The sequence below is a fragment of the Protopterus annectens genome, chromosome 4.part0, assembly GCF_019279795.1.
Source record: "Protopterus annectens isolate FY-2018-M chromosome 4.part0, PAN1.0, whole genome shotgun sequence".
Classification (NCBI taxonomy): domain Eukaryota; kingdom Metazoa; phylum Chordata; order Ceratodontiformes; family Protopteridae; genus Protopterus; species Protopterus annectens.
The window spans coordinates 1107846128-1107872660 of record NC_056733.1 but is presented as its reverse complement, the minus strand read 5'-3'; the positions used below and the strand labels follow the sequence as shown (position 1 = coordinate 1107872660).

Here is a 26533-nt window from a genome sequence, read left to right as displayed (position 1 = left end):
GATGTCCGGACGTACCATCCTCAGAACTTCTGTGCCGACAGTCCAAACACCATCTTCAATCATCGATGTGAATGCCCATTTGTCTGCTGGTCTTCTCGCTTTCAGATAAGTGCCCTATTGGGGTTTTTGATTTTATTTATCTTATGTTTGCCTTGTTATTTTGTTGTTGGCATATTAAAGCTCACCTGTCAGCTATCTCTGTCTGTCTTTGACTCCTCCTTTAGCCTTTAGATTTGAGGCCAAACAATTTCTTAAAGGTGTACTTCACATTAGGCCTCCCAGTAAGACTGCCCCTCCTTCCTGGGACCTTAATTTTGTTTTGAAAAATTGACTCGGGCTCCTTTTGAGCCTACTGCTTCAACTTCCTTAGAGCATTGTTCTTGGAAGACTGTTCTTCTTTTGGCCCTTATTTCTGCCAGACATTTGTCTGAGCTGCAAGCCTTTTCCCCCTTTTTTAGTTTTTCATAAGGACAGGGTGCCCCTTCGTACTCATCCTTATTTTATGTCCAAGGTGGTTAGAATTTTCTGTTAATCAGTCTATTCATTTACTCACTTTTCGCCCTTTTACTCAGCCTGCTAGTGAGAAGGTTTTATACACCTCAAATATTTGGATAAAACTAAAGCTTTTCATAAATATGAACAACTTTTTCTTTTTATCCATAGGTCTTTAGGTTTGGCTGTTTCCAAGCAAACTACTATTACTTGGATATCTAAAGCCTTTCATTTTGCTATTCTTTTCATGGGGAGAGCCTTCCTTCTTCTGTTAAGGCTCATTCCACTAGGACTATGACCTTTTCTAGTACTTTTTTCAAGGGTTTGGATACCAATTCTATTCTTGAGGCAGCAACCTGGACTTCTGTGCATATCTTTATTAAGCACTGTAAGTTGGATGCGATTTCTACGGCCAGAGCTGGTTTTGCCAGGGTTATTCTCCATCGCTTCCTGGAGGGCTCTGTGGGCCCTTCCTCCTCCTAATCTTCTTGGCATTTTAAACTCTCCCTATTATAAAGAATACTGCTACAGATGTGGAAGGACATAGTACAGTTGTGTAAAATCTTACCATAACAGCAGACGTCCTTCTGTTCACTGTTGCAGTATTTGCTCCCTCGCTCCTCCCCCAGTCCTTTTCCCCCTCTGGATGTGCTTGTTATGTACCTCTTTCCTTAGACTGCCATTCCTCCTGGGGCTTTTCACTTCTGAGGATGGTACATCTGGACATCAGCTTTCTGCCCTACACTGTGTGTGGGGAACATAGGTGTGACATGAGGCTTACCTTTAACAACTAGAGGGTTTGGTATACTGGCCAAATGTTGGGCTGCCCTTGGCAGGGAATCCCTATTTTAAAACATATTGCAACAACGAAGAGAAGGACATCTACTGTTATGGTAAGATTTTACATAACTGTACTATGACACAATTTAATCAGTTAAGTACTTTTATCTCTTTAACATAAAAGACTTCATCAGAAAAAAAATGAACATTATGGATATGTTGTTACTCAAACCCATGTGATAAAATACCTTCAGTCAAAACACTTCTAAGCTGCAGTGCGAAATAGATTGCAACACTTTCCAAAATGATCAGTTATTCATTTTATCAGTTATTAAAATATTAAACTTTTAGACAAAAAATATAAATGGTAATAAAACATTTACATTTAAATGACAATGTATATCCTAGTCTTGTTGGTTGCAATTTCAAAACACTTAGGAGAGAAATATTCTCATTAAGACCAGAGGCAGTGCCCGCATCTCAGTTCAACTGCCAGTAAATCTCTTGATATTCAGCCATATGTACTGTTGTTGCCTCTGGGATTAAAAGGAATGTGTCAAAAAAAAAACATTAAAAGAACCCATTACACATTCTTTTGTGTGCTTGCATAAAACATTAGTTTCTATACCATGAGTTATTTCGTAAATATGTTCATAAATTCATTTCATTAGAACTCGCTCTATCTTTCCCACATAAGAGGCAGAACATTTTTGGCAGTTTGCTAGACACACTGCACCCTATTGTTAAAATGATAGTGTCTGTTAGAATTCAAGGACATTTTCCTTGCTGACAAAATAATAGTATTAGAATTGCTAGCAAAGCAGCATTAAGTGCTAATTAGTGGCCCTGTGAAGGGTATAGGGATTCATAAACAATGCATAATGCATGTGTGTGTAGCATTGTTGCCTGACAGAGGTTCTTCACTTCCCAGCTGGGGGTGCCTTCTGTGCAGAGTCTGCATGTCCTCACTTTGCTCTTTTTGGTTTTCTGCCATACTCTTAAGAAATGCTTTAGGTGGATTGGACATTCTTAACTGGCCATAGGTGTGCATGTGTTTGTAGTGGAAGAATGATGGAGACAGAGAGAGCCACCCGGTGGTGTGCATATTGGCAGTAGCAGGTGGTCACTGCTAATGCAACACCCAACTCATTGTAAAAATTGAGAAAATGTGGGGTTGTTGGCAATACCAATGTGTAATGCATGTCTTCTTAACTTTGATCCATTTTGTGCAGCAAAGTGCTGAATTATAGTACTGCACATTCCTCCAGTGATTCTGTGTGAATCCCTGCCTTAGGGATTGCCTGCCTCAGAAATTGCAGAATTTAGTTTTGTTGTGAACAGATCTCTGTAACTAAAGGAAATATTGCAACAAATTTCTCCATTAACTCGTCATGACCTCAGCTACAAAATGCTCATAAATGAGGTGGATGGAATGTTTTTTTTAGGCTCTCTACTGAACATCTCCTCAATATTTCGAATTCATAATGACCTGGAATACATCTGTTCTGACATCCTGACTTGTTACATCAGAAGTACAGATTTTAATATGTCCTTACAGAGAAAAAATAAATGGCTATTGATATACACATACATTTATTTAATTTGTTACAAGTCATGCCTAAAATGCCTCATTTTAGAACAAAGACATTTAGTGGTTATAGGAAATGAAGGGAAGAGGAAATTACAAAGTAAATAGAAGTTAAAAGTTGAAGTAAAGCTTCATATGGACTGCTTAGGTGGACCACTTGCAGTCTGTAAGGAAATGTAGCAGAGTGTTTTCAACAGGACAGCTATAATTTTTAACAATGTGGTGTAAGGGGTGTAAGCAGCAATAGAAAAAGAAAATAAAGTGAAAGTGTAATAGCTGCCTACCTGGGGCAGACAGTATGCCAGCTATATTTGCTCTGTATTTAAACTGGCAGTTTCTTGCTCACTGTCTGTAAAGAACCATTATACTGCGTGAACTAAACAGTATTCCACAGCACTGAACATAGAGGAAAAACACACACATTCTCAGCTCCCACACTCTACTTAGTGCTGGAGTGAAAATATGCAGCATCTGCTGACTCCAGCGATTGTCTCTCCTCTTGTGTCAGCAGTTTTATCACATTGCCCTCAGTACTGTAGCTCTAGTAAATTCTTTATTCTCTTTGCGGTGTTGATGGGATAGTTTATGCATATCTTTTGTCTAACATCAGGTAGTCTTGGTGCATTTGTTCATAATGTATCTGTACAAATGGGTAAAAAAAAAAAGATTTGAATTTGCTGATGAGCATATTCATCACAAGTGAAGGCGAATGTCCTACTCAGATGAGTATGCTCATGCAGTCTACAGCAGTTCAGCTTTTCAGCAGAGTATGCTCATGTAAGAAGCATCGAGTTAGCATTTCTTTACAAAGCAGTTTCAGAGTTTTGCCTAATGCCATGGGGTAGTATGCGTTTGCTGTCTCACTGGGAAAATGCATCATATACTAGGTACTGAAAATTGTCTACCTAAGACTAAAATATGAAGTGCTTCTCATTTTCCATCATCACTCAAAAAGTAGCAAAATAGGTGATTAGCTTCCTCTTTGTTTAAACCATGATCTGCCCTTTTGCCCAAGGATTGAAATGCCCACTCGACATGGAGGGCAGCTGCTACTGTTATTTAATAAAGTCGCTGTACTGAATAATTGTCCTCCTTTTATTCTGAAAATGAAGTAGGTTCATCTAGTAGTGCTTTCTGGTCAAAAAGGTCTGGTAAAAATGTTCATACTTTATCCTATGCAAACATTTTGGTATGAAAAGCTTTTTTTACGTTTTCCCCCATGTGTTACACCTCAGGGTCTACTAAAGTTGTGAATCCATTTCTGTCGGCTTGTGTAGAAGTATTTTGGGGGTGGAAACTTATTTGTTGCACTTGTATGAGCAGTACTGTTCCGCATGGTGACACTGATGATTTTTATCGCATTGTAACATTCGGGGGTGGATTCCTTGAAGATGTGCACAGTTCTGACCACACGTTTGGGTTCAGTAAAGCACAGACACCTTACAAGTGGGACTCAAGAGACTTTTTAATAAGCATTGAAGCGATATTTCCATGTTCTGTTTTGGGTAAGAAATTTCTTGTAACAGTTTAGAAGGCAGATGTTGAAATCACAGTCTTCAAACATGTACTGAAGTGACTGATTTCAGCATTCCAAGACTGTACTGCTTCTAGTTGTCAAGATCTTCAGTCATCACATGGAAGAAGTGTGTAGTAGGTAAGTGGTTCCTATATTAAGTAACGTTGTCTTATTGGCAATACATTATTTAATAAACAGTGAACATCTGTTTTCCAAGATGCCATTGATTTGTTATTAAGAGCTGTGTCTGAGCCATTAAGCAAGCCAATAAAACCTTCCAGTTCTGTTTCATCTTACATTGTGGACGGATTATCGTTTAAGTGAAAATTGGTCATGTGACATGCTCTATTTTTGTACTTGCTGTTTAGGTATTGATCTGTGTTTCTTCTTGCTGCAGGCATTGCAGAGCATGGGCAAAAAGGGGAAAAGTGCTTCAGAGCAAGAACAGCTCAGTCTTGAGCAAAAAATGGATGAAGTGCACGAATGCATTCGGAAAGCTCAGGTAAAGTCAGCATCGAGTGTGTGAGCTTGTAGGTTGGATCATGCATGCATATTTATAGTCATCCAAAGTAAATAAAGGCTGTCTGCTGACAAACGGAGTTTTTATTTCTGAAACCTTTGTCATATACGTACTCATTTCCTTATGTTTTTGTGTAATACCTCCTACTGTGATCATTTAAAAAGAACTTTTATTCATTTTCCATTTCCCACAGTTGTATTTATATGACAGTTTGGTACCTTTTCATCATGCTAACCTCCTGTCACACTCGTCTGCTTTTATATCTGTTATAAAAGGCTTACATTTAAAAGTAGGTTGTTACCAAGTATAACTAAGGCCGAGTAGTTACCCTAGCATGAACATCTAAGCGACATTGTCTGCCAAGCGTTACTGGAACAGGCTAAATGGTGTAGCCCAAGGACCAGCAACCTTTTTTGATCAGAGGGCCAAAAATCACAACTTTTACACTCAGAAGATATCCAAGAGGCAGCATTCAAACTGCAGAGGGAGAGATATGAGATATGGATGTATAGTTTAGATATATTGCCAGTATTTCTCATTAATAACAATCATTGACTATGTTTAAGTTTGGAAGCAAGTCTCTCATATAAGTTAAAAAAAAAAAAAAAAAGTAAGGCTATAATGTCACAGATGAAGTTGGTCAGTAGTGTAGTGCTATGCAAAATGGGCTCAAGTGGCACTCTTCAGTACAAATACCAAGGGTTGCTTACCCCTTGTATAGCTTTTTAATGGGTTTGCTTTGTAACTATGTTAATGCTATGTCCTGTACATATGTATTCATATCATCTCCTTTCGGCTGCTCCCGTAGGAGTCGCCACAGCAGATCAGTGGTCTGCCGAATGAGTAGCAGTCGAGTTTTATGGTGTCGAGTTGCCAGCCACGTCTTCCTCAGAAGGCACACACACACACACATGCACACCTAGGGTCAGTTTAGAGTGCCCAGTCCACTTGTAGCATGTCTTTGGAATGTGGCAGGAAACCAGAGCACCCGGAGGAAACCCATGTGAACACAGGAAGGGCATGCACAGAAGGAAGTCCAGCCGATAATTGAACCAGAGATTTGCTTGCTTGAGGTGACAACTCTAACCACTACACCACTGTGCCACCCATATGTATGTATTCATATATAAACTGTAGATAAATATATGTACTGAGAGTGACTTTGAAAGCCTTACTTCCTTGTATGATTGGCCTGCAGCTACCTATCTTGTCAAAGAATCACCAATTTAACTCTATTTCTGCTGTGGAATTGATGCCCCAGCTGTGCTTTTACTGTCACTATGCACATCTGCTACCTACTGTTGTCTTTATGTATCTGCATCTTCTGCTGTGAACCTTATAACTGTTGAGTTTACTTTAACCATGTGCGCCAACAAAGGACTGTTTTGTAAGCTGTAGAGCTTTTCCCCTTCTGTCTCCTTTCTAAATGGTACCAACTGCTATTGACATGCCTGGCCAACAAAGTGCAAGTAAATATGTGTTCCAGTAGGAGTGTGGGGGATTACCAAGTCGTAATCTGTTTAGGTGAGGGATACTTGGGGTGAGGATAAGGATACAAGGCTGATGTACCCACATTATTTAACAAATGTTCTGTATATCTGTATTTCTGTTAGAGCTCACTGACTGAACCAAACTGTTGATCCTGGCTTGCCCTGATAAATTAATTTCTCTAAAAGCACTGCTCTAAGCTGATCTAATAGATGACCGTAATGGAAGCTGGCCTATTCAGTCCTGCAATCAGATTTGTGTAGGGATGTGCATTGGTAAGTGTATGAGCATAACTTGTGTGTTAGCAATGTTGATGAAGCTTTGTAAATTCAACGGACTGTCATGGGTAACTACTGGGGTACTCTCATCTCGTCTGTTATCCTAAGCTCAATGTAGTTCTGGATTTTCTCATCCACACTTTGGGATGCATGTGCCTCTTACTCAGGTTAAGCCATGATGTGATATGCTAGGCTAAGAGGCCAGATTTAGACAATACACCTTCTGTTGCTTGACCAGTTTGGATCTCAAGCCTAATTTTTGTTATATTAAAATGTTCCTGTTTGGTGCCTAAAATACCAAAAACTTAAGTGTTCCTGTTTTCATCAGATCAGAAGACAGGACCCACTCTGGTACTATCTTTATTATTTGGGAAGGGAGTGTAAGTTAATACACTTCCACCGCTTCCAGTTCTTCAAGCAGCCACCTGCCAGAGTCAAATAGCTAGATTACAGGTTTACCTGAACTATGTGAAGCTGGCAGCTTCGTAGGCTTGCCTAGTGCAAAGACCAATACGAAAGTAAACGGTTTGCAGGTCAGATATCAGTTTAACCCTCCTCTTACATACACTGCCCATGAAGTGCCCTTGCTTTCATCATGATATGCAAGTGCTGACATTCCCTTTAACTAGCAAGAGGTCAAACTTGCACCTATCAAGAAGTGAGAGGAGCAGAAGAGGTGATCCACCAGAAAAGACCTTGAAGATTGTAGCCTATCCTGTCTGTAGAGGCCCAGATTGTGGAGCAGCATATGTAACAGGGATACCCTGACTTCTGCTGTAAAGGTTATTTGGAAACATCCATCATTAAGGAACTTACCTCTCAGTTGTCCATATTTTTGCAGAATGTCCAGATTTTTTGCATTGTATTTTTCGTCTGTTTCTTATAAATCTTTTGGCTTTCTGTCAAATCACTGTGGATTGGAATGGATTGAAGTCACTAAATAATGGCAAATATTTCAGTTTCATACTTCAGAACCTTTATAAAATGCACTCTAATGCAAAACCTATTATTCTAGCAACATTTTAAGTTTATAAGAGGAAGAGTTAAAATTTGTCCCTGATTTGGGGCCTTCGTCCATCCATTATTTTTGGCTTTGTCCAGATTTCTTGTGCTTAAGATTTAGAGGTATGTTAAGGAGTCTGTTCCCAAACCTTCCTGTAGATTTCATAAATTTGTTGCCTAGTGTTATGTCTAGTTAGTCTGTTTCCTCGAACATTGAGGTAGAACCACAAATGGCACAGAAAACAAGGACAACAATTTTAGATTGCCATTTCTTCAGTTGATATATTTATTTATTTAGCATTTGTTTACCAGGAAAGTCCGACTGGGTTATGAAGTATCCATTTTCAGCAGAGGCCCTGGGAGAAAAGCTCCAGATTCAATATGAAAACAACACATTAGTTTGTCATAATGAGAACTTAACACATAATAAAGTCATAAAATTCAAGCACAAAATTTCAAAAAGCTACACGTTATTATTATTTTGAGTTTTTATTCGGACAAACTAAAGTCATAGTGTTCAAGCATAAATTATATGGACACCTGATAATAGGAAGCTGCAGCATTATTTACATAATAGATGATTATCATAATGATTATTAATATTCTAGAGGTCATGAAATATGGTAACAGATTATATTGGTGAGGGCATAGTATAGTACGAGTAGAGAAGTGTAAGGTGTGATGGAGGGGAATAGTAAGAATATATGTGGAAAAGTGAGTATAACAGGGGAGTATGTGTAGAGGAAGGGAGGGTAAGTTAGCAGTGGGGTTAAACTGAATGATATATTTTAATTTTATATAAAGTGATTGTGTTTACTTTAAGAATGTTACTGCTTTTAGAAAAGTATTTTCAATTTAGTTTTTAATTGATTGTTAATTAAATTGCTTGGCTGTGTGTTTAGTATATAAGGAGGATGTTATTTGCTATATTTTACATAAACTGATGAATGGTCTTTACCTGAAAGCTTTGTCTGATTAAATAGCCTTTTTTTTTTTTTTTTGTTGAACAGCGTAGTCAAGTTCATTTTTTGTTGCTATTACTTGCAGGTAGAGCAGAATTCTGCAGTTCGGTTACTGACTGAGATTTCTAAATACTAACAAGTTACATCAGTTCTGTATTGGCCATGAGCATATTATGTATATATGTCGTTTTTAAACCTGTGTTTCTCTAACTGTAATTACAAGTCAGGCTGACGCAGGATTATTTTGCAATACCAGGCATTCTTCAGCTTGTACTACATGTATGACACAAATCCTGATGCATCAAGAAAGTGAGAAACAGCCAGTAATGTTAACATTGATTAGGGATTGTTTTCTTAACTGCTTTACTACACCCAGTCTGTAGGAAATGAGATGGGGTCATTCCGTTTAGCTAATATGTCATGATTTCATGAACCTGGTTGTGGAAAAGGCAGAAGACAAGAATTCTTTGGAGACCCCTTTTGATAGGGATTAGTAACATTTTTTTGCCATTAATGTAGATGTATTGTAGCATGTTTTCTTTAGCTATCTACTTATAAATGTGCTTGAATTTCCTGCTTTTAAAGAGCACAAGAGATTGCATATGTAATCTGCTTGCTCCCCTTGTGAAAATACTACCTAATATCTGTGTACAAATAAAGACCCTGTTTTTGTTCAAGAATTGTCTGACTGGATACTCAGTACTGTACTCTGTGGACCCGACAGTGGGCCATGTACCTAACAGTGATATGTGAGGGTCTTGTGTTAGTCTACCTTGCCCGGCATGGCTTGAGCCACCTCTACCTGCTGTGACACTCTTGTCCTGGCATACGGCCCCCGTTTGCCTCGCAGCGGCTGCTTGACCTATTCCTTCATTTTGCCTGGAGCCCTCTGTTATCTATGCTTTGAGTTATTAGGGTCCTTATTTATGTAATCTGCTATTTGAGTGACGGAAGCAGTCTCCAGATCTTTCCAGTTTTAAGCATGCTGTCAAAACGTACCTTTTTAAACTAGCCCACAGTTAAGCTATCCATTTGCCTGTGATTTTATGTACCTCATTACCTGATTCATAAAACCTACCTTCTGGCCTGACATTTCTGTTGATCCATTTATTTTTGCTTGTGGGTCTTATTTACTGAACTTCACAATTTATATCTGTATTACTTTTAATTTTCTAGTCGTATATTTCAGTCATATCTTATTTTATTTATTTTTTATCATGTCTATTTGCTTTCCATGTTTAATCTCTTGTTGCATCATTTTTAGTTGTACAGTGTTTGGAAGTTTTCCAAGCACTTGAAGTTGAAGCAGGCTGCATTATCATTCATCACGTCATGTGCTGATGCACATTGACTTACCCTCGAATGATACCAGTTAATAAATTAGTTGTTGAAATCAAATATTTTTATTTGAAATTGTGTAATTACTCTGGGGAAGGCAATATGCTGCTCAAAACAAGTGCCTTACCTTCATTAGACACACGTATATAGAGCTCATTTATTTCTGTCTGTGGGTACTGAACCATTTCTCAAATGTATATTTGATCATGTTAAATGCAGTGTTTTTGTTTAAATGTTCTATTTATTGAATTTCCCTTGCTCTGAATATTTTTATTTAAAGAGGTAAGTGGGTTTCTGTGAGGCACGTTTGTGTATGCATGTGTTTGTGAGTTAGGGCGGGTAAGAGGGAAAGCTTCAGAGTGCACATTAGGATTAAAGTAATGGTCAAGTAGGGGGACAGTTGAACTGTTTTTTGAGTTCTTAGGTTCAAAAGTTTTTACTCAGCTTACAGAATAAAGAAACTAGCCAGAAGCTCAGCCACATCACCCACTAGTGGTGGGAGACTAGCAGTGCACCCCATTAAGCAGATTTTCTCTACACATTCCTGAAAATTTGCAGTCACCCATCCAAGCATCCAGACTGGTTTTAAAGGTTGATAGAGAAGTAATCCCCTTAGTAGATAAGGGGTATACATTAGGTTAGGTGTCTGTCATGCCTTTTTGTCTTGTTGACGTGGCAGTGTAGGTTTAGGTATCCAGAATGGATGTTTGCTTTACCGCTTATTCTATTTAGGTAAAGAAGTTCAGAGTGTTGGGTTATTCACAACTTGGAAAGCTATGCATAGATTACCACTCAGGAGCTTTTAGTCTGTCAGAGTAAGAAAGGTCCTGAAATCCTTTTGGTGAGGAAATGTTGAGGTCTTTCAAGCTGGTTTAGATGCTACAGTGATAGGCCTAATGATGGATGACTAAAGTGCAGCTGTTTAACTTCTTTGGGTCTTTAGGAAATTCCATGATGGATATGAAAGATATTAAAGATTTTCTAACCACCTCAGAGATATGGTAGTCAAAGGAGCCTGTGTTATCCACAGATGTACCCAGATCCCTGACGTGTCAAATTTATCTGGAGTTTTATCTGTATGTTAAGCAGCATTGAGACTTGACTTACCAAAGAAAACTATGCTGCATTTCTTGGTGTTAAAGGTAAGCCCATGATTAATACAGCAAGCATATGGTTTTCCCAGACCGTGCTGATGAACTTCAGTATCGGAATAGGATTTGATAACTTCCCCCAGTTTGCAGCCCTCAGCAAACTGTGTCAGCCAAAGTCCCTTGATTTCAGCTTTTATTTTTAAACAATTATCTTCAAAGAGGAAAGGGGCTCAGGAAAGAGGTTTGTGGGAAATTACTAGTGACATTTTTTTTTCTAGAACAAACACCCTCAACCTTAATGTTATGAGTTGTGTCAGACAGCCAGTTGCCAATCCAGCAAACTAATCACGGGTTAATGTTGAGTTAGTAAATCTTGTAATTAATCCCATTATGTGGGATAGTGTCAATGGCCTTGGCAAGGTCTGGATAAACAGTGTGGACTGTAATGCCCCTTATCCATAACCTCAGTAACCCTTTCAAAGAACTCAGATTGGCTGGACAGCCACAATCTGCCTTTTAGGAAAGCTAGACTGTTGTGTATCCATGGATATAGTTAACCTGGTTAGTTTCTTTGAGAGGGTCACCAGGACAATGTATGAGGGTAAAACAGTGTGTGCTGCTTATCTTAACCTGGCCAAAGCATTTGATGCAATACCCCACTCAGGCACTGTTGACAAGATCTCTGGGTTAGACATTAATCCTTACATAACTCGCTGGATTTCCTGCTGGATCACAGACAGGTCCCAAGAAGTCAGAGTCAGAGAGACCACTGCCACCAAGAGAGTGGTCAACAGCAGAGTACCACAAGGTTCTATGCTGGGCTCACTCCTGTGTGGCATCTACTTCTTGGAAGTCAGGCTAGTGTTCAAGAGCTCTGGCTCACCAAGTTTACAGATAACTGTAAATTGAGAGCTCTTATAGTTTACCCCCAAGACTCTATGAACCTGTTCTTGTAAGAAGGATTAACAAAGACAAATGACTGGTGCCAAAGCAATGGTCTAAAACTCAGTGCTAAAAAGTGCATTATAGTGTTCTTTGGGACACTGTCAACCCAAATTAATTTCTCCATTGATAAAATATCCCTAAGAGTTGACCCAGTAGTATGAGATCTCGGAACATCTGTAGACCACAATCTCACCTTTGTCCAGCACACAGCAAAGATAATAAGAAAATCATTTGATGTTATCCAACTTGTTGGTAAGGGTATGGCATCCAGGTAAGTTATAGTACCAGTCTACGTAGCCCTTATCAAACCTGTCATTGAATACAATGTCCTCTTGCATGTATCTATCCAGGCACTTGCAACAGTCAGAATGCCCACAAAGGTTTCTCACTTTTTTTTAATTTCTCCAAATCTTTTGGGTTTCTAATACCGTGACAGGAATGGACCCCATTCCTCAGTCAAAGTATGATTGAAGTTCATGAAATTAGTATTGTTTCAGTCTTTGATGTCAGCCAGAAGTGGTCTTCGCAGCACCCACAATGTGCCCAGTAATGACTCCTTCCGTAATTCATATCAAGTTACATGTGTTGGTAACATATCTAAATATGATTGTACATTCTTTTTTATAAGACTCATTGCTCCTACTACTGTTGGAACTATCTGGGTATCTTTCTTCCACATTGCTCATTTCTGCTTGCAAATCCTGATACTTTATGACTTTGTGTCTCTCTGTACACAGGACACTGTAGTCACTGGGTGTGGCAATTTCACTGATCAATGCTGCTTTTGTCTTCTTTTCTTGGACCACTATATCTGGTTTTCTAGCATTTATCTTTTGAACTCTTGGTAATGGATGATCGCATGTGATGTAGACTTCATCATTTTCTATGATACTTTGTGGCTCATGTTTCCAGTGTTTTTCAGCCACTTCAGTACCATAATGTTTGCACAATCCCCAGTGCAACAGTCTTGCCACATTATTATGCCTTTCAGTATATAGACCTTCTGCCATTAGTATGTCACACCCAGCAATGAGGTGTGTGACTGTTTCCAAATTTGTTTTACAAAACCTACATTTGTCTGTTTCTTCCACATGTTCAATGGACTTTGTAAACCAAAGTGTACATAGCCCACTGTCTTCTGCCTCCAATGTTAACCTTTCATTGCTTGGTTTGAATTTGCCTCTCCTTAACCATTCCTGCATTCATTCCTGATCAGCATCAGGTTCTTCGAGAAGTTTTCTATATTTTCAACTATATTTGTGCATTTTTCACGTCTTGCCTTCTGATATGGTCCTTCACCTTATATTCTTTCTTTTGTTTTTTTGGCACATTCAGTTGCTGCCTGATTTCTATCTACTTGTGGTTTGATTTCCATTCCTGCTTGATGCCAATATGCTTCTGCTACACTCCTGAAGAGAGGAATTTCTTCTGTTGAGGAAGAGGATGACTCAGATTCTGATGAGCATTCTCTGGCATATTCATCACAGATCCATTCCCCAGGTGAAGTGGGCTCTGATGATGAGTACGCCACTTCCCCCATTTAGCCAGTGGAGGAAGCTTCATTGTGGAAACAGTTGTCAATATGATGAAGCATTTTGAATGAAAGTCCAAAGAAATTTCTTATATTCAACAAAGGTACTGTAGCCTTCTGGATGTACCTCCTGTTCTAGAGACATTCATGAATTCCTTTACTTCCACTTCCACGGGACCTGATTCCCAGCTTCTAGTTCTTAAAAGGACTGATCGATTTTACATGGCCATTGAGGATTTAGAATTGCTGTACAAAACTTCTGTGGCAGACCCATCCATCTTTTCCTTGTCTACTGACAAACCCTCCAAGCTGTTGACTGTTACTGATTTATTTCCCTGATAAAGACAGTAGGGCTGTGGACAGATGAGGGTAATAAAGGTTACCCCTTTTTCAGTCTGGCCTTTACAGCTCTTAACTACCAGACACAGATGAAAAACCACTGGACACACTGAAATGCTCCAAGAATGATATCCAGATGACCAAACTGTACTATGATGTTTTTAATAGCAGCACTGTACACACTTGTATCCAAACAGTATAGTGGTGTACATTCAAACCTAGCACAATTCTTTCCTTCCGAACTTGGTTTCATCTTACCTCTGCTAGTAAATCCTTTTAAAAATATAGGTGGAAAATCAACAAACCTCTTAGATTTTATTTCTTGGGCTACATTAACTAAAAATTCTTCAGGATAACCTCGCTTTAAAAATAGTTTAATAATGAAACCCGTCTCCAATTCAAAATCACTATCTTCACTAACCATCTTTGATGCTCTGATGAATTGACCCCAAGGGGTATTTTTCTTCTTATGCAAAGGATGTTCAGTTTTATAGTGGACATAACTAATGAAAAATGTATTTTTCCTATGTATACTACTAATACACTTGTTAAACTTAGTGTCCCATTTGAGGTCAACATCAAAAAACACACTTTTTGTCCTTGCTCACCTGCAACAAATTAAAAAAAAAATAGAGCTTGTATTAAGTTGGTAAATAAATTCTTCTAGATCCAAATCATTACCAATAGGTATGAAAAATAAATCATTGACTTAACGATAAAAAATTATTTTCTTAAATAATTTATTTATTTGCTATTTGTTAACTGGGTTAGTCTGGCAAGGCAGGTGCCCTTTTTCAGCAGAGACCCGAGGAGAAAAGCTCTAAAAACAATATTTACAGTAAGTTATAAAAGTGATTAACATGTATATACAAGAGAGAATACAGATATAAACAGAGACATTAACAAAAATCAATAAAAAAATATACATTGTGCTAAAACATTTGTACAAAGCTGCCCTTAGTAACCTTAAAATAACACTTTGGGCAAATGTAGTTGTATGGTAGGAGAAAGAGAGAAAGGGTAAAAGGGAGGACTAGAAGATAGGCAGGACCTACTTTTAGCACAGAGTCAAGTCCTGGAAAAATACTGGGGTGGCAGGGTAAAAGCAGGAGAGACATAGGTGGCAGTTGTAGGATGCTCTAAAAAGTCTTAAACTCATAGCATAGGTTACTGAGAAAGGAGGTAGAAAGCTAACTAGCAGGGGATTCTAAGACCGAAGGAAATAGAGGTAGTGGTTAGATGGGAGAAGAGGGCTGGGTAGGAAAAAAGAATGTCTAGTAGGATCTTTACAGGGGCAGTACCAGGAGTTAAGAGTTAATAATGGAAACTTTTCAAGAATCTCATTTTCCTGTCACCCCAATACCAAGTTCACAACTGCAGGGGTAGCAGTGGCCCCCATTGCTACACCTTTTAACTGTTTATAAAACCTTCTATTAAAAATGACAGGGTGCCTAGAGAGGAGTTGTGGTATTGTATGAGGAAGTCGGGAGTGGCAGAGAAGTATGTAAGAGTGGTACAGGATATGTACAAGAGTAGTGTGACATTGGTGAGGACTGCGGTGGGAGTGACAGATATGTTTAAGGTGAAGGTGGGATTACATCAAGGATCAGCTCTGAGCCCTTTCTTATTTGCAGTGGTGATGGACAGGTTGACAGATGAGATTAGATAGGAGGCCCCGTGGACTATGATGTTTGCAGATGACATTGTGATATGTAGTGAGAGTAGGGACCAGGTTGAGGAGACCCTGGAGAGGTGGAGATATGCTTTAGAGAGGAGAGGAATGAAGGTCAACAGGGCTAAAACAGAATATATGTGTGTAAATGAGAGGGAGAAGAGTTGGTAAAGGTGGATGAGTTTGACTACTTGGGATCAACAGTTCAGAGTAATGGTGAGTGTGGAAGAGAGGTGAAGAAGAGAGTACAGGCAGGATGGAATGGGTGGAGAAGAGTGTCAGGAGTGATTTGTGACAGACGGGTACCAGTAAGAGTGTAAGGGAAGGTCTACAAGAGGGTAGTGAGACCAGCTATGTTATATGGGTTGGAGACGGTAGCATTGACGAAAAGGCAGGAGTCAGAACTGGATGTGGCAGAGTTAAAGATGTTAAGATTTGCACTGGGTGTGACTAGGATGGTCATGATTAGGAATCAGTATATTAGAGGGTCAGCTCAGGTTGGACAGTTTGGAGACAAAGCAAGAGAGGCAAGATTGTGTTGGTTTGGACATGTGCTGAGGAGGGATGCTAAGGATGGAGCTGCCAGGTAAGAGGAAAAGAGGAAGGCCTAAGATAAGGTTTATGGATGTGGTGAAAGAGGACATACAGGCGGTTGGTGTGAAAGAGCATGATGCAGAGGACAGGAAGAAATGGAAACAGATGATCCGCTGTGGCGACCCCTAATGGGAACAGCTGAAATAAGATGATGATGATTAAAAATAAAATATTTTCTAATAAAATTTCTAAAAGACAAACATATAATTCAGCATCTTGTTGACATATCAAAGCATATTTATATAAAAAATTGTGAATATACTCAGTACCCTCCTGTTGTGGTATACATGTAAATAGCTATGTAACATCCACTGTAAACATAAAAAAATGGGGGAATATTTCCACTATTACAATAATCTAAATAAAGCATTCTAATGTTGTGAAAAATCCCAAGAATCACATATGTATGATTTCAACTTTTTAACTATAGGAGTAAGTATATGATCAAGATACAGAGAAATCCCTTCTGCGCTACTTTTATGGGCCTAAAGGGGGGATTGTAAGAAGTTTTGGAATGCCAAAAAATATCTCTATTTTGGGATTTTCATTATGCAAAAAGTTATACAAATCTATTTGAATGTCTTCATCCATAAGTAACTCATACAAAACATGTATTTTTTATAACTTTTCATAATATTAGATGTGAAGTTGTTAAATCTCGCCATTTATTCTCACTGATGGGTTCGTAGCCGATCCTCGGCTCTGACACGGCTTATAGCAAAGCTCAAGGTTTGCCAGTAGCTCAAGACCAAGCCCCTTATCCCAGAATGCACTGCTGGAATTACCTCAGATCTAGTTTGCCACTGCAAGAGAGATCGCTGTGATCCAGCTAGCTCAGACCATTTGGTGAAAAATAGCAAGTTTTTTGATAAAAATTCTTCTTCTTTCTATTAGATCTTATTCCTCTAAACAGTTTGTGTGTTATTGTTTAAATTATAATGTAGAAATAGTAGTTTGTGGGTTAGTGCCCTGTGTTGGCTTAGTCATCGTGTGTGGGCCTTTTAGCCATATTTAGAGTTAATAATAACAATATTTCTTCTAGTCAGGTTTCTCTCAATGGGCCTTTTTAGCCCTGTATTTGAAATTTATAGTTTTACCTCTGTGGTAGATAGTGCCCGGTGTGGGCTTAGTTTGCTTTCCTTGCTTAGTGTTGGGTCTCTCTACCCTATTTAGATTTCAGTATACTGTTATTTGTACTCTACAGGTTTGTACTGTTTAGAGCATGTCAGATGAAAAGTCTCATCCCAAATCGGGATTCAAGAAATGCCCAGATTGTGGGCGGAAAATGTCCGTCACTGACGGACACGTCCAATGTGTTTACTATCTGGGGGCTAAACACCTCCAAGACACTTGCAGTATTTGCCATTCCTTTTCATCGAGTCCTCTTGGAGAGAAGGAGGAAACTCATTGTCACTGACGGACACGTCCAATGCGTTTACTGTCTGGGGGCTAAACACCTCCAAGACACTTGCAGTATTTGCCATTCCTTTTCATCGAGTCCTCTTGGAGAGAAGGAGGAAACTCATTGACAGGGGATTACTGCAACATTCCTTTTCTGAGGTGTTGGGTAGCCAGAAAGGTGCCAGCACTCCTTCCAAATCCTCCAAATCTTCAGATTCGAAAGTTGTAAAAAAAGGCATCAGTTCCACAGCTCTCGGAACAGTGTGTCCCTTTGATTCAGAGCCAGCTCCCAGTCTTGGAGCCGGTCTCTGAGGTTCCCTCTTCTTCTCTGCTCCAGTGAGCACCTTCGGTGCATTCATCTAAGTCTTTGGTCAGCCTTTCGGATTTGGACATGGATCGGCTAGTGCAGAAGCTTTTACAGGCACCAGGACTTGCCAAATTGTTGTCGGCCCCGACCATTTCATTGGAGCCGAAGACCATTGAACCGGATTTGACTACTCCTCCGAGCTGTACTGGACCCTCGGAGTCGAAGGAACCTGAACCGATGATTGTCGAACCTTTGGAGCCGAGACCCGCACCGGCGTTATCGGCTCCATCTACTCAGATGTCCTCGGCGCCGACCGAGGACTCTAGGAGCCGACGCTCTCCCATCGAGTCCAGGGAGATAGTTGGACCGATTTGTCGGCGTCGACTCTTCCTCTTGGGGCTTCGGCTTGGATGAGCTCGGCTCCTACCTTGGGCTCGGAGCCCATGGTTTCAGTGTGGGAGGATCAGACGGTCCTTTCGGGTCTGTCTACCCCTTCTCATCGGAGCCATGGTGCCTTCGATGCTATGAGGAGAGTCCTGTCTCCCAAGACAACATCAGCATCGGTTCGGCCTTCCCTCTCCCCTCAAGCTCCTGTGTCTGCTTCTTCGTCTACCGGTGCCCCTAAACATAGAGCCCCTGAGCCTCAAGTACCCCCACAGGGTGTGTCCCCTGCTCTTCCGAGACCTCCCCAGATCTCCCCACTGAGGAGGTGCCCAGGAAGAGACTGTGCAAGAGGAGGCACTTAGACTTCCCACAGGAGTCTTTGACATCTGACATGGACTTGGATGAGTCAGAAGGGTCCCCTCGATCCCCCTCTGAGGATATCTCCTTTGTGGAGATATTAGAGATCCTTAGTCAGAGCGGCGATTGGCAGTCTAAGACCCCTACTGAGGATGAGTCCGTGCTCTTGAAGGCTTTTGGGTCTCAACCTTCCATTTGTTGGGTGTCTCCGCCTTATCATGAGCTCATGGAACTGATCTCTCATAAGGCATGGGAGTCACCGGAGGCCATGGAACCTGTCCCTCGCAAGCCAAATAAATTCATTTCTGCCCCAGTGGACAAGGCTTTTTGACCAAAGGAGTGCCTGTTGATGCCATGGTGGTAGCTGTAGCCACCAAAAAGGAAGTGTCTGAAACATCCACCTCTATCCATCCCCCTAACAGAGATTCTAGGGTCATGGCTAGATATGGGAAACGCATGTTTAGTTCAGTGCCTTTTTCTCTGTGATCACTGAACTACTTAACCCATTTTACGAGACTACAAAGAGATCTCCTGAAAGAGCTAGGAGATGCTCTCCAGGGTATGGTAGCTGCAGGGGTGGCCAACAAAGTCAACACACAGCTCGCTACCCTAAACTCAGTTGTGAACTCATCCATGCGTCTCATATCTTATGCAGCTGATGGTTCAAGTAGAGCCGCTTGTTCGGGCATTGCTCTGCGAAGACAAGTCTGGATGCGTCTCTGTTCCTTTGCGGAGCCCTTTAAGTCTTCTTTTATCAACACCCCATTCAATGGCTCATCACTGTTTGGGCCTAAAGTAAAGGAAACTTTAACCAGGAAGCTAAGACCCTATCTGCCATTGGAGTCCGTTTTTCTACCCCTACTCGGCCCTACCCCAAGGGTCCTAGGGGAGGAAAAATGTGGTTCCGAAAAGCACAGGGAGCCTTTCAGGACAAACATGGAGAAAAACCCCCTCTAGAGGCAGAGGAGGGGGTTATAACGGAAGACGGCGCCCCCGTGGCAGAGGGGGTCTGCAGCAACAGGGTGACAGGGGCCCGTTCTCTGGTCAACCCTACCAGTGCCCCTGAAAGCGGGCCCAGCAGTTCGGCTCTGGAGGCAGTCAGGGGTCACTTGTCTTTGTACCCAGAAGCCTGGCTAAACATAACATCATATACATGGGTACAAAGCATCATTTCCAGAGGATATTTCATACCGTTCTCTTCCCCTCCCATTCCTGTAAACAGAATCCCAGATGTTCCACCCAGTCTCAGGGAACAAGCAATCATAGAGGTCCACAAATTGCTAGAAAAAAAGAGTCATCCAACCAGTCCCAGCAGACCAAGTTGGATTCAGAACTTATTCAAGATTCTTTTTGGTACCAAAGAAAACAGGGGACTGGAGACCTATCTTGGACCTCAGCAGACTCAACCAGTTCATAAAGAAAGAGAAGTTCCGAATGGTCACGCTTCAGTCCATTCTTCCCTTTCTAGGGAAAGGCGATTGGATGTGCTCCATAGATCTCAAGGACACATACTATCACATAAAGATGAACAGATTCTCCAGAGATCACCTGCATTTCTGGCTGGGAGCCAATCATTACCAGTTCTGAGCCCTGCCCTTTGGTCTCACTACAGCCCCCAGAGTGTTCACCAAATGCATGGCAGTGGTCACGGCTCACCTGAGGCGTCTAGGATTCCAGGTGTTTCCATACCTAGACGATTGGCTTCTCACCACTATCACCAGGCATCAATTGACTCAGGCAACACAATACACTCTGACACTCTGCCATCAATTAGGCATTACAATCAATTTCAAAAAGTCTGCAGTATCGCCATCGCAGCATACCATTTTTATAGGAGCAGAGTTAGATACCTCAGCCACCACTCTATGTCTTCCAATCGAAAAAGTCTCACTTCTCCGCCAACACGTCAACTCACTGGTGTCAAAGAACAAAGCTACAGCAGCAGAGGTCTTGAAGGTGCTAGGTTTGATGGCGGCAGCAATCCTAGCTATACCACTCGCAAGGATGCATATGCAAATTCTTCAGTGGCTCCTCTTTGCTCAGTGGTCTTACCAGAAACTACTGATGCACCACATGATTCTCATCACGGATTCTTGCAAGAGAGACCTTTGGTGGTGGTTGACGTCTCTTCATGTCACAATCGGAAGACCCTTTGTCCCCCCCCCCCCCAGTAGCCACTGTGACCACGGACGCTTCCCTGATAGGGTGGGGGGGGGCATTTTCAGGGAAAGAATGCCCAAGGCACATGGACGGATCAAGAGTCACATCTGTATATCAGTGTTATGGAGTTGAGAGCAGTACTTCTGGCATTGCAGTACTTTCAGGACTCTTTTCCTCTAGGGACAATTGTAGTTCATAAAAAGAAAAAGCCAGCACCCAAGGTTCACGTGTGCCTTCCAGCAAAAAACTTTATTCCTTGACCAGTGAGGTCATACCGGTTTCGGCAAAAGCCTTCCTCAGCAACCACACATCATAAATGAATATATACATGTACTGCTCATTCACAAGCCCTTATATGCAATGTGGTAATGCCCTCTAGTGAATAAAAATAATAAATTGCAAATTGAATTGCAAATGTACCAAAATATTTCAAAATTACAATATCTACATGTACAGGAATACACAATAAATAAAAATTAATAATCCATTACAAAATATTAAATATTCAAAATTGGTCATTTAACCCCGGTGAAAATAAGGCTCCCAATTTAATTATCCACATTTTTTTCTTTGTTCATTAATAGTTCTTGTTATACATGAGCCTCATTATTTGTAAACCTAATACGGTCAATGACCATGAAACTAAAAATCCCTGTTGAGTGTTTAAGTGTATGTTTGTACAAAGAACTCGAACCTTTCTTATTTCTAATGTCACTTAGATGTTCACTGATCCTTATTTTAAAGGGTCGGGAAGTTTGAAGAAGGAAAGAAAAATTAAGAAGTTCACACGTGATGTGGGAGACTATGAGAGAGAGAAGCCTTTTGAGGTGCGTCCAAGGGTTAAATTCATTACACCTGTTCAAACAGCTCAGAGCTGATCCTTGATTTAATCCCACCTCCACCTTAAATGCATCCATCACTCCCACCGCAGACCTCACTGCTGTCACACTACCCTCGTACATATCCTGTACCACTCTTACATACTTCTCTGACACTCCCGACTTCCTCATACAATACCACAACTCCTCTCTAGGCACCCTGTCATATGCTTTCTCTAAGTCCACAAAGACACAATGCAACTCCTTCTGACCTTCTCTGTACTTTTCCATCAACACTCTCAGAGCAAACATTGCATCTGTAGTGCTCTTTCCTGGCATGAAACCATACTACTGATCACTAATCATCACGTCCCTTCTTAACCTAGCTTCCACTACTTTCCCATAACTTCATGCTGTGACTGATCAATTTGATCCCTCTGTAGTTACTACAGCTCTGCACATCACCCTTATTCTTAAAAATCGGTACCAAAACACTTTTTCTCCATTCCTCAGGCATCCTCTCACTTTCCAAGATTTCATTAAACAATCTAGTTAAAAACTCCACTGCCATTTCACCTAAACATCTCCATGCTTCCACAGGTATGTCATTTGGACCAACAGCCTTTCCATTCTTCATCCTCTTCATAGCTATCCTTAGTTCCTCCTTGCTAATCCACTGCACTTCATGATTCACTATCCACACATCATCCAACCTTCTCTCCCTCTCATTCTCTTCATTCATCAGCCCCTCAAAGTACTCTTTACATCTGCTCAACACACTCTCCTTGCTTGTGAGTACATTTCCCTCATTATCCTTTATCACTTTTACCTGCTGCACATCTTTCCTAGCTCAGTCCCTCTCTCTAGCCAATCGGTACAGGTCATTTTCTCCCTCCTTAGTGCCCAACCTTTCATACGCCTTATCCTTCGCCACCTCTCTCTTTGCCATACACCTCATCTCCTTATACTCCTGTCTACTTTCTTCATCTCCCTGACAATCCCACTTCTTCGGCAACCTCTTTTTCTGTATACTGTCCCATACTTCCTCATTCCACCACCAGGTCTTCTTGTCCTCGTTCCTGTGTCCAGATGTCACACCAAGCACCTTTCTAGCCATCTCCCTTACTAGCTCTGCTGTAGTTACCCAGCTATTCAGTAATTCTTCACTGCCAGCCAGTGCCAGTCTTAACTCTTCCCTGAACTCCACCTCACAATTAACCTTTTTCAATTTCCACCATTTGATCGTTGGTGCTGCCCTCACACTCCTCCTCTTCTTGATCACTAATTTCATTCTACAAACCACCATCTTATGCTGCTTAATTACACTTTCCCCCGCCACCACTTTACAGTCTCCAATCTCCTACAGACTGGCCCTTCTACATAAGATATAATCCACCTATGTGCATCTCCCTCCACTCTTGTATGTCACCCTATGCTCCTCCCTCCTGTTAAAATACATATTCACCACAGCCATGTCCATCCTTTTTGCAAAATCCACTACCATATGACCTTCTGCATTCCTTTGCTTAACACCATACCTACCCATCACTTCCTCATCCCCTCTGTTCTCTTCACCAGCATGCCCATTGAAATCTGCTCCAATTACCACTCTCTCACCCTTGGGTACAGTCATCACCACTTCATCCAACTCACTCCAAATTTTTTCTTTCTCATCCATCGCACACCCAACTTGTGGAGCATAGGTACCAACAACATTCATCATTACACCATCAATTTCCAGCTTCATAAACATCACTCTATCTGACACTCTTTTCACCTCCATAACACTCTTAGCATACTGTTCCTTCAGGATAACCCCTATTCCATTTCTCATCCCATCCACACCATGATAAAACAATTTGCACCCACCTACGATACACCTAGCTTTGCTCCCCTTCCATCTGGTCTCTTGCATACACAGTATACCACCCTTTCTTCTGTCCATCATATCAGCTAGCTCTCTCGCTATACCAGTCATACTGCCAACATTCAAAGTCCCGAACCTCACTACCACAGTCCTAGCCTTTACCTGGCTTCTGGCATGCCTTCCCCCTTCTCTCCTCCTTCGGCCAACAGTAGCCCAATTTCCGCCAGCACCCTGTTGGCCAACAGTACTTGTGGCTGTCATTGTTAACCCGGGCCTCGACCAATCTGGTATGTATATCTGTACTGTTGTCCCGCATGTATTATTTGGCAAAATTTTATGCCGGATGCCCTTCCTGACACAACCCTCCCCATTTATCCAGGCTTGGGACCGGCACAAAGAAATGCACTGGCTTGTGCATCCCCAGTGGCTGGGTTCATCCACTCTACAATGATAATCAGTGAGAGCAAAATTAGAAAACTTATATACACAATGTTCCCACTCACTATATTGAAACTTAGTTCTTCCCAGCATTATTGTTCTTAAGCCCTTCGGTTTGTTTGTGTCTTTTGGCTTTTCCCGGTTAGGGGTCGCCACAGCGAAACTCCGGTCCGCTAATGATTGGCAGTAGATTTTTACGTAATGGCTTGCCGGGCCTAATGCACAACCTTCAATGAAGGAATGCCCATTCACGCATTTCGCCACACAGAAGACGCTCTAACTGAGAATCGAACGGGCAATGTCTAACTGTGAGGCGACAACGCTACCGTAGCACTACCACTGCAGTCACACACCAACACCGCAGTCACTATATTTAATTTCAAACAATGTTCAAAATATTTAGTTTTTTTAAGTTCCCAAATGGTGTCATAAGAGATTCTCCTTTTTTCAAAGAACTCGTTACTTTTTTCATAATGCTGGGAAGGAGTTTCTCACATTACTTAAGAACAATTGTTCTATGATTGAGACATTAAAAGTTGCTTTGTTACAATTAGATGTGACCCTCAAAGATCAATTAAAACATTGTGCTGACTTGACAACAGAGTATGAAAAAATTTTTTTAATTTTGATAAGTTTGAGAGACTTGTGGTCCATTGAAAACAAAAACAAGATCATTAGAGACTTGGCGGCATATGAATCTGGTACTGCCTTTATTTTGGATACAGAAAGAAGCCTGCTATCGGAGAAGAACAGTAAGACTAATAGCCCTTGTTTTAAAGAGACATTTAGCAATAGTCTCCTCTACACACAACACTAATTTAGGTATGAATAACGACAATGTCACTTTAAATTCTGAACACATTCAAGAGGAGGTTGACGTGAGCAACAGCAGTGATAAAACCATGACTATCAGAAGTGATGGTGACGCCAGTTCTTCTACAAATGATTTTCCTGAGCTGCCGTTATTAGCTGCAAACTCAGGAACTACAGATTATTTAACTAATAATTCTTCAAAATACTATGTGCGCACAAGGAGTCAAAGCTACGACACATGGAGCAGTGGCAGAAGCCGAGTGAGGAAACACCGATCCTAGGTTCCAGTACAGTTAGTGGGAACATTGTGCACAATTTTACTAATTTTGCACTCACTGACTGTCATCTCAGAGTTTTACAGCTAGGTTTAAAATGTTTTGCCTAGCCACAGAGCAAGCATTACTAGGGCAACAATTGATTTGAAATTGTACACAAGAAAACTGAACTTAAGATGCATTTTAAAGGATGTTAATATAAAGTAAAGTTTCATCAAACCTACAGGGTTTAATCCTGTGTTGCATCATACTATAAAAATGTTTGAAGCATGTTGTGAAAATGATATTGGGTTATACTTAAAAAAGTTAAGAATATGTTTTATAATCTTAGTGTTACAGAAAAGGCATTGCATGATGTAAAACGTCAGAAGAATCTAAGATTCATGAAGGCAGGTAAAGGGAGTGGGATTGTAATAATAGGCTGTGACACTTATAATGATGCCATGGAAAGTATGTTAAAATGGTTATGAATATGCTGAAGTCTTTAAAAGTGATGTTATGAAAAAATACATAATGTTTTGTATGAGTTACTTATGGATGGAGTCATTCAAATAGATTTGTATATTTTTTGTATAATGAAAATCCAAAAATAGAGGTATTGTTTGGCATTCCAAACCTTCATAAAGATTTATACAATCCCCCCTTTAGGCCCATAGTATCTGCTGCTGGAAGTTGCACAGAAGGGATTTCTCTGCATCTTGATCATATATTTACTCCTTTAGTTAAAATGTTGAAATCATACATATGTAATTCTTGGGATCTTTTTGCACAACATTAGAATGTGTTATTTAGATTATTGTCATGGTGGAAATATTCTCCCATGTTTTATGTTTACAGTGGATGTTACATTGCTATTTACACGTATACCACAACCGGAGGGTATTGAATATGTTTGCAATGTTTTATGTAAATATGCTTTGATATGTCAACAAGATGTTGAGTTATATGTTTATCTTTTAGAAATGTTATCAGAAAATAATTATTTTATTTTTAATAGAAGGTTTTATAAACAGTTAAAAGGTGTAGCAATGAAGGGCCACTGTTGCCACTGCATTTGCAAACTTGGTATTGGGGTGGCGGGAAAATGAGATTCTTGAAAAGCTAACATTATTTAAGACAATAATTTTTTATCCTTGTTCATAGGTAGGTACTATGTTATTGGCCCTATGGGCCTATACAAGCCTAGCCAAAAAGGTACCCTAGCTTTCGCCACCCAAGAAAATTATTTTCCTGTGCCCCTGTCAAGCTGAACCACAGAAGTGAACCCCGGGGTGAATTTCCTATTACCCATCCAGTCATCAAGATTTTTCTTGAAGAGTGCTAATGAGGAGCTCTGTTTGACATAGATAGGTAGTCTGTTCCAGAGTATGGGAAGTCTCTGAGACAGGAATCTATCCCTCCATCATGTTCTGTTTATTGTGGTGACAAGGTTTAGGTCCCTAGAACGTGTAGCTTGGAGGGATTGGGATTTCTTTAAGTGGAGCATGTCCATCAGCTCTGGGTTTGACATAGCTTTGTATGTTAGGCAGAGATCGCCTCTGAGTATGCGATATGCAACGGAGTAAAGCTGGAGTTTT

The 26533-nt window shown here is 40.6% G+C and overlaps 1 protein-coding gene across 1 annotated transcript in view; it reads left to right on the top strand.

Annotated features, from left to right (window-relative positions):
* The window catches only part of LOC122799790 (F-BAR and double SH3 domains protein 2-like), a 1119909-nt gene that overhangs the window by 833341 nt on the left and 260035 nt on the right, over positions 1-26533 (top strand). Inside the window, exon 8 of the mRNA XM_044069087.1 lies at positions 4774-4878. Within this exon, the coding sequence (XP_043925022.1) occupies positions 4774-4878 (105 nt within the window). The remainder of the gene's footprint in view (positions 1-4773; positions 4879-26533) is intronic.